The sequence below is a fragment of the Micrasema longulum genome, unplaced genomic scaffold, assembly GCF_059751315.1.
Source record: "Micrasema longulum isolate JH-2025_06_02 unplaced genomic scaffold, ASM5975131v1 h1tg001439l, whole genome shotgun sequence".
Taxonomy (NCBI): Eukaryota; Metazoa; Arthropoda; class Insecta; order Trichoptera; family Brachycentridae; genus Micrasema; species Micrasema longulum.
This window is the reverse complement of record NW_028278625.1, coordinates 33,270-42,501: the sequence shown is the minus strand read 5'-3', so window position 1 is coordinate 42,501 and position 9,232 is coordinate 33,270. Positions and strand designations below refer to the sequence as shown.

Genomic DNA, 9,232 nt, shown 5'->3' with positions numbered 1-9,232 from the left:
ACATCTTGTGGTCATTTTTCTCAATTTGCACTTTACGACATGACAAAGCAAATTTATACGCGACCCATATTTCTTTCCCTGGAAGCAGACCACGTGGATTCCTACTTGTGATATATAATGTTTATTGAGTATTTTTCAGTCTTTTTTTCATATCCGCATCTTTTGACAAATAGGACACTAAATTAGTCCACTAATTTCAACGTATCTTAACTATTTATTTATTAAACGATTGTAGTCAGCATCTCTTCACGAGTTATTTTCTTAACCCACTACGTAATGAAAACTGTAGAAAAAGCTAGAATAATATTTAAAAAGGCAAGTTAATGAGTATTTTTTTTTTAATAATATTTTTTTCTTTGCATTTTACAATCTGTAAACATGTTAACGAAAAGGCGGACGGACCGTAAATGAAAAACTCAGTTTCAATAATGAATTTCATTCAGTTTTGTGATTGGGAAATATTTGAGAAAGGATAGGAACATGGAATGGATACCTACCTTTAATATGATCTGAATGTTCTTCAATTTCTGGCACTGGAGAACAAAATGAACTATAAAATGTAACAATGTTTTCAACGACGCGCGATGAATTCAAGCACTTTTTTATCCAATTTTATGTGAGGTCAAAAATGTTTTTTGGTTTTTGTTCTAAATCCGAATCTTCTTATTTTGAATTTCTTCTATCTTGATGTTAGGTAGGTACCATAAGGACGGGTCAAAGGAAGGATGGGAACGAAAGGTAATCGGCCAGGTTAAAAATGTTAAAAATACCAACAAAAAAAAAATTGACACAAAAAAAACTAAAAGGCATGACTTGAGTGTGGGTAAACATTTTATTTTAAATTGAAATAAAGGCTACTGGAGGAATACTATAGATATAAAAATGTTTAAAACTGAGTATTAGTTTAGAACATATTCTTTTGTCGCTAAAAACGCGAAAATTATAAAAAAAAGTATATTCTATTTAAAATTATTTCAACAGAGAGGGAAAAAATTTTTGAGAAGGGAATATGGAAGTCTAGGCATTTACAGGGCTTATGACCTGTCATTGGCTGGTTTAAGTGGCCACTTTACACACTGTTGAAATACATTTAAGTATGAACAACTCCCTAGGGAAGAAATCCAGCCAGTCTGCAAGCATTTGGACATAATCAAACATTGTTAAAGTATATTCTATTCATAAAAAAAAAAAAACTGCTTTTTTTACCCATAATTTCAATAAAAAATTGAATTGAAACATTTTGACTAATTAATCTCTATCATATATTATTGTCCTTATGAAATGCATTGAACGGTTTTGGCGCTATGAAAATGTGTGTTTTCGTCTGAGTCTGGATTTAGAATGAGGGATTTTTAGTAAACTATTCGATCTTTGACTAGATCTATAAAAATTTTAAGGAACCATATTTTTTTACGCATAAAAACATATTTAAGACAATGCTAGCAATAGATTTGGAAAGAAGATAGCTGCTAAACTGCTGACATGTACTGAACAATATGGCTATGTTTTGTGCAGAAGCCATATTCAAAAAGCTAATGAATCGGTAAATTCTAAGTTGCATTCGTTTGGTTTTTGTGTGCGTAAAATTGTGCATGAAATCTTGCTCTAGTAAAATAGTTATTGGGAACATACAAACCGATATTTTTCAGTATATTTGGATTATACTTTGAATAAATACTTTACGTTTAAATATCCTATAAATTGTGTCATTAATAAATCTTTATGTTTTGTATCTTACATTTGTTTCTATTTTTATTTTTATTAGTTTAATATGTACTGGTATATGTGCGTTTAATTTTAGAAATGTTTAATTTTTTCAAATATTATTATTACTGTTTTTTTTTTGTTTAAAGATTATTAAATAAAAGAAACACATGTTACTAAAAAGGTTCTGCCTAGGCAGAACCTTTTTAGGCTGTGTCTAGACAGAGGACATTTCTCGTAGTCAGGACCTGAAAAAAATTCTCTGGACATAAATAAATGTAAAAAAAACAAGCAGAATGATGAATGTTAAACATGGTATAAAGTGGAAAATTAAACCAGCCAATGTCAGGTCATAAGCCCTGTAAATCTTATCTCAAAACTGTTTTCCCTGTCTATTGCAATTTCAAGAGTGACCTGGATATTTTTTATGCATATAACAGTGGTTTCTAGTAAAAATTAAACGAACAAATCAGAGAACTTTATGCTTTATTATGTACAATACAGATTTAAGACAATAACAAATTTAAGATGTGGTTTCGTAGCTGTAGTGATTTAGTAGTCAGATCAAGTTAGGCAACAACAGACTTGGGCAGATGTTCTCCTTTGGCCCTGAATCCTTTGTCGTCAGCGACGTACGAGGTGTGGTAGGTCTTGCCGTCGTCGGAGATGTAGGAGTACTCTCCTTTCTTGACCAGGACGTATCCCTTGCCGTCGTGGGAGGGCTCCAGGGCTCCGGCCTCGGACAGGACGGTGCCATCCCCGCTGCGGTAGAGCAGGGAAAACTGGCCTCTCTCATCGTGGGTTTCGGTTCTCTCCAGAACGGGGATGACCTTTCTGAGGGGAGCCTCAGGGGCGGCAAAGGCACCTACCACGACGAAAGCGAAGACGAAGAACTATTGGGGAAACAAACGAATACAAATAATTATTTATTTACAGCAGCAGGACATAATTATACTTACAAAGATTTTTAAAAAAATGAAATGATCAAAGGAAATTATAAGTGCTGTCAGAAATACACAATATTTAAGAAAGAAGTAAAAAATTAATGCAACATAACTAATTGAAGACACTGTATATTTTGTAATTTTAGGAATATTTATTTAGCAAAAATAGAGAAGACATCATTGTTAGCCGTTACTCTCCATTATGGTACACTAGAATTGTTCTTTTTATTATTATTTTACGTTATGGATAATGTTTATAAAAACATATTAAATTTTGTAGGGTAAATATGTATAAAAAAATGTATGTTGTTGTTATGTAATTTTTTTCTGAATAAACTTTATATTCATTTACTAAGCTAATCAACCGGTCGTTACCGTTGAAGATCAATAAAATTGGCTAAAAATATAAGACATGAAAATAATATTAAATGAAATTCTAAGACATTAAAAATATTAACAATAAAGGGTAATTCATGTAGTTTATTAGTTAGTGTATTTACCTATTGCAAAAAATCGCAATTCATTTTTTAATTTACTTGTCATAAAACACATTTGTTAAGGGTGTAATTGCTAAGCAATATTTTATTTCTGAAGTACCTGGACCAGCATCTAAAGCCCTTGATTATATTGTGGCTTCGTGTAACGATTGATTGAAATAATTGTATTTTTGTTATTAAGCAGTGCCCTATGCATTATTAGGAGAGGATAAAAGAAAAATAAAAGATATTTTACATTAACCGTCATAAGATAAAAACTAAAAAATGAAACTGGGGGTGAAAAATAATGGTACCACATATAATTTATATTCATAGCCAACAAGATGTGAATATTCGATATATATTCTGTTATAGAAATATTTAAAAACAGTATCAATATGTTACAAAAAATAAAACAGTTATTATTTTTATGCCTGACGACAAAAGAAAGTATTTTTAAACATTTAAGTGAAAAAATTTACAATATTTTTTCAACAAATCAATTATTTAAAAATTCAGAATATTCAATGAAATCAAATAAATAAATTACTAAAATGAATTGTTTACTTACGAAATGCATGTTGATTGATAGCTTGTTGATGACTTAGAGACAACTGATGCCTTTGTAATGAAACGTCAAGCTTATATACTGAATAAATTTGGCATAAACATGGTAAATTACGATAAGTAATTAGCTAATTTAATAACAAGTATTAACGCTACGCAAAATTTGGCAACTATTATTATGGGTAGCTGTTTGCCCATTAAAAATTGTCGTCACGTTATGTATTTTGCCAGAGGGAAATTACTACAAATACCTACGTTTATCAAACAATGCTGCTTTGTTTAATAATTATTATATTAAATGTTGAATATTCTATACCTAGATTCAAAAAATATTAGGGATTGCTCTAATTTAAAGGTATAGTTAAAGAAACAGTTTTCCATTGTTATTTTTATCTGTGGCCAGGCTATTTATACTTATGAAATATATTAAATCGAGTTGTAGTTTCGTGGTTAGTGTTGCGGACTCACAGATCAGAGGTTCAAACCCCATTCTACCTCAACTGTATTTCCATTTTCTAATATTGAGTTATTTACAACTCGAACTGAAATTGACCGATATGATAAAATATTTAGGTAAATAATAAGAACACAAATGTTTCCTTTTTTTATTTATAAAAAAACAGAAACCTAGACGAGTGTTTTTGACTCAATGGCTACTCCCAGGTAAAAATTCGATCTTAGTCAACGTTGTTGTGTAGTGGTTGGCGCGTTTGTCAACAATTCTTGACGTCTTGGGCTTGATTCTGACGAGTGGAAGTGAAATATTGATTTTGAAGGTTGTTTATATAGCAGTTCCTGAACTGAAACCAGAAGCGTAGGACTGATCAATTCATCTTTATGTAACAGATTATCAAAATGCGCTGCATTTGGTTTGCGAATGCAATGCCCAATTTACCTCTGGGTTCAAGTAGGGGAGTGATAATGATGATAATGTTTTTTTTTAAATTATTTTATACATTTAGGCTTTATTAAATTAGTTCATATCATCTTTAAAGTATGATTAACATAACATTTAATATCTGAATTATTTAAAAACATTTTTCTTTTATTAGTTTGAAATATTTAAAGGCTTTTTATTTCTTCGGGTTGCTGATTGTACAGCTCTAACCTCCGGTACAATTAGTTGTAAGACTCTCCTCATTCGTATTTTTTTTATTTTTAGTTTTCTTTGTATGGCATTGTTGGTTAAATACGTTTTTTATTTTTTATTTTACTAAGTCCCTTAATCGTTTTTAGAATAAAAATTGCTACATTATAATTTATATGTGAGGAAGCCGATTTTTATGCATTTTTTCTATATTAGAATCCTCATTGCCTTATTCTGTAGAATTTAAATATTTTTTATTTCTCTTTCATTACACAAAAAAAATGTCGGTGAACAGTAATTTATGAGCGAATAATTATTAGGTAGATAAGATAATAGTAGTTATATACCATATTTCTTAATATTCCCAAAAACTTATTGCCATTTTTGTTGCGTACTAGAAATTTGATTAAAAGTTAAATTTCTGTTCAATTATAATCTAAGTGTTTTATTTTATAAAAGTTTTTAGGTTCATATATTGTTGTGATATATTAAGTTACAAAGATTCGTGCTTCATTTTTTTGTAGCATTGAATAAGTGCTTTGGAACGACATGTAAATATTATTCAAGTTCCGAATTGAGTTGCAGTAACTCCTGGGAATAAAATTTAATTGTATGATACTTTGTATTATAAAATTTTTTAATAAATAAATAAATATGAGAAAATTATTCACAGAATTTAAAATTTAAACTTTTTGGGACTTAAATAACCTTAATCAACAAAATAAATTCATTTAACCACTTAATTTTTTAAGATCTTTTTGAGATTATCAAGAGTCGGCCCCGTAGTGTAATGGTCAGTGCATTTGTCTGGCTGGCAAGAAAACATGGGAAAATAACGTTTAGAATGACCCAATGCTTGACAGGACATGGTGTGTTCGGAAAATTTCTCCATAAAATACAAAAAAACATCAACAGAAACGTGTATCTAGTGCGATTTAGAGATGGATGATGCAGAATATACTTTATTTCAATGTGACAAATGGAGACCCGAAAGAGGATATATGAGACACGAAAACATAGTAAAACACATGTTAAAAACAAAGAACAACTGGCAAACTGTTCATTTATGGAAACTATAATGAGAAAGAAGAAAGAAGGTAACACCGAAAAACAACGGAGTGCCTAGACCAAGGCAGTATAGTGGTAGGTTGAAAGGCGGGAACACGACTGCAAGGAGAAAAGGGGGCGTTTAAGCCACCCCCCAAAAAAAAGTGCATTTGCCTACCATGCAAGAGGTCTGGAGTTCGATTTCTGGCATGGGTTTTTACACAATAATATTTTATAGTCCCTAGACTGGTACCTGAAGCGTAAGACTGATCACCTTACCTGTATGTAACAAAAATATCAAGATGCGCTGCGGTGTACCAATGAAGTGCCTTATGCACCATTAGGTGTGGAAAGGAAATGATGATGAAAGAACAAACAGACATACACAAATTTTCTTTTTTGCAAGTTATTTTATGCATTCTTGATGAACAAAGTAAGCTTCGAAATTTTACAAAAACATTCATAATTGGGAGGTATATTTATATAAAACGGCAACCGCGCCACTCGCGAATTGCTTTCTTTTTGCCGCGAACAGGCTGGAGGTTTTTTTTTTTCTTAGAGCTATTTTGTAAAGAATCGTCAAATTTAGAGCCATGGCGGATAAGAAACCAAAAACTAAGAAAAACTCAAGTTATTTGTGGTTAAAACGGTATTAAAAAAAAATATATATGTGCAGACATAAGTTTAGTTTATGTGATAAAACCTTTATCTTTTTTTTTTTAAATCAAGTCGATATCTTTAGCCGTTCTCTAGTCATCGCGGCAAAACTAGCGGAATATTATGATTTAAGAAAAACGCAGTCAAAGTTTTGGAACCGGATTACGGGCACTCTGCCGGTCGCGTACGGCCTCACATTTTTGGCTTTCCTGAACTCAATTTTGCGAAAATCAAAGTTTGTTTGCGCCAAAATGTTCTTAGAAGATTGTATTAACCGATTCTGTGAAACCTTTATGAAGTAAAATTATTTCTGAAATTATTTTTCGTCTCAACTGGAAATATTGTTCTCGCTTATTTTACTCACAATCCATCGTTTTTCGAATTCAATTACGGTTTGATTTCGATGGAAATTGGATGTTTATTACAATTACAATTCAAAGTACAACTTTTATTTATTTTATTTATGTAACAAATGTTGTCAGCATTACTTTACTGGTTGATTAATCCATTCCGTTATGTAGACTGTAAATATCAAGTAAATTAACATTTCAAAAGACAATAATACATGAGCTCCTTTTATTTTAACGACCCTCTACATTAGCATATTACAACAAAGATAGAGAAGATTTTAGAGAAGGAAAAATAAAAGTCTAGCTTGGTGTAGTTTACCTCTTAAATTACATAGTTTTACGCTTCGAATTTATATTTAACTCAAAACTGTCATTTTTAGAGTAAGTGTCTTTTGCCTGAACGGCGACGATTTATTGTATAGAATGTGTAAGTTACCAAAGCCACGTTGTGAAAAATAAAAGAATTTTCCAATCAAACGTTGTAAAAGTAATAACATAACCAATATTCTTTTTTCTGCAATAAATGCAAACAAATAATTAAATAATTTAATTGCGTGAAATAAAAAACGTTTAAATAATAGTTTAAAAAGAAAAAGATTCAAGAGAAACTACGTGGTATATAAAAAAATATTTCCTGACTAAATTACTCTAATTTTTAATTTTTTCAAATGTTTGTCATGAAGTATATTAAAAAATGGTTCGATTTAAAAAAATGGAGCCCAACAATAAGCGATAGTTATAGGCCGATTTACATTTTAGCAACATTATTCAATATTCAGATGGTTAATTATGAGAACGGAAATATTTCAGAAATTTCTTTCTGGCTGATATGGCTGATGATCTGGCTGATGAACAAGCTGATATCATTTACAATGGCTACTTTGCTTTTATTTATTTATCTATGGACCGAGATTAACAGATTTTGTATAGTACCACTAAATGAAGACCCTAAAAATGTTGCCATTGAAATTATATTCGAAATCGTATTAGTATTCCTTTCATATTATTTATCAATTTCGTTTAAGATTAATGATCCGAATAAATACAACGTTTAATACAAGTTTTGGTACAATCTATCATTTGTTCATTCAAAAGTATTTATCGATAATAAAGAAAATTACCTTAATATCTACAAAAGTACTATCAAATTAATTGTTTTATACGTTTTCGTAATATTAATACATTTTTGTGCCTTCTGTATCATTTCCTTTGAAAATTTGTATAAAATGAAAACCTATTTTTTGTATTCGTATTTTCATATTATTGTGTTTTTGTTTGCATTGGATGTCATTAACCTCAAGTTTCGATTAAACGCTTTGAATTTAATTCTAATTCGAGTTTTCGGTTTACAAAATAAGAAAAAAAAGACTTATTTTGGCATGTGTAGATTTTTGGTAAAAACGTCAGAGGTATTTGAAAATAAAACATTTTTTAAGTCGGGAAAACACTTTAAAAACGTTATATTTTGCTACAATGCTTTGCTTCAGTGCGCTGATATATTAAGGGAAAAAAATGGATTTCAGGTAGACACAAAAAAACATAGGTAACATTTTTGTTTATTTATATACCGTCCCAAAAGATTTTTTAAATGGGAGTATTGTATGTTAAACATGTATTGTACTTTAAAAGTTTTTATAATTAATACATATTTTTATATCGTGGCCCTGTTTGTACAGAATGATATTTTGTAGTTATTCAATTCCAACTGAGACTCATTTTTAAATCAAATGAAAATTCCAAAAACTTGTTTTCAGTATTTGAAAACAAATGCTACATTTTACCCTGCAATATTTAAAATAGCAATACTTGCTTACAGCCGCAATTTGTTACTTTTGGTAAGCAAACAAACTGTCAAATTTTCTAATACTAATAAATTATTCCTGTCATTTAAATAAAATACATTTATTCCTTTTCTTTCCTTGATCCTCTTCCTGTTTCCTTCCAAACGTATTACCTAATCCCACTTTCCTTATCATACATAATGTGAATAGAAAAAAAAATTAATAAGTTTATAATATGTGCAATCTCTCAACTATAAAATAGCTGTTTTTGGGATGGCTCCGAAGATGGCGCTTTTAGCAATAAGCCCGTTAAAGCACACATGTTTTTTGTAGGTACTAGATGTCTTTAGTAAATAAGTAATTTACCGTTATTTATTTTTATTTATTATGTTTTCACAATTTTTTTTTTTGCATTACAACAGGCCTGGAGGCCCAATTGTAGTTGTGAGTAACATCACGGAACACCCTGGCTTAAAAAAAAATCCCATTTCACTTGTTTGTGTTCTCACTGGGAATCGAACCCGGAACCTTACGTGTGTGAGTCAAGCGTCTTGGCCACTACATCATGGAGGCCGCCATATTTACATAAAGAACAAACAGAAACAAAAAATACTTTGAA

At 30.3% G+C, this 9,232-nt stretch overlaps 1 protein-coding gene across 1 annotated transcript; it reads right to left on the bottom strand.

Annotated features, from left to right (window-relative positions):
• Positions 1–2,175: 2,175 nt before the first annotated feature.
• On the bottom strand, positions 2,176–3,704 carry LOC148275374 (endocuticle structural glycoprotein ABD-5-like). The gene is made up of 2 exons (XM_088235786.1): positions 3,696–3,704; positions 2,176–2,597 (listed from the first exon to the last, which is right to left on the bottom strand). Exons 1-2 carry the CDS (start codon positions 3,702–3,704, stop codon positions 2,274–2,276), a joined length of 333 nt encoding a protein of 110 aa, XP_088091912.1. The 3' UTR covers positions 2,176–2,273.
• Positions 3,705–9,232: the final 5,528 nt, after the last annotated feature.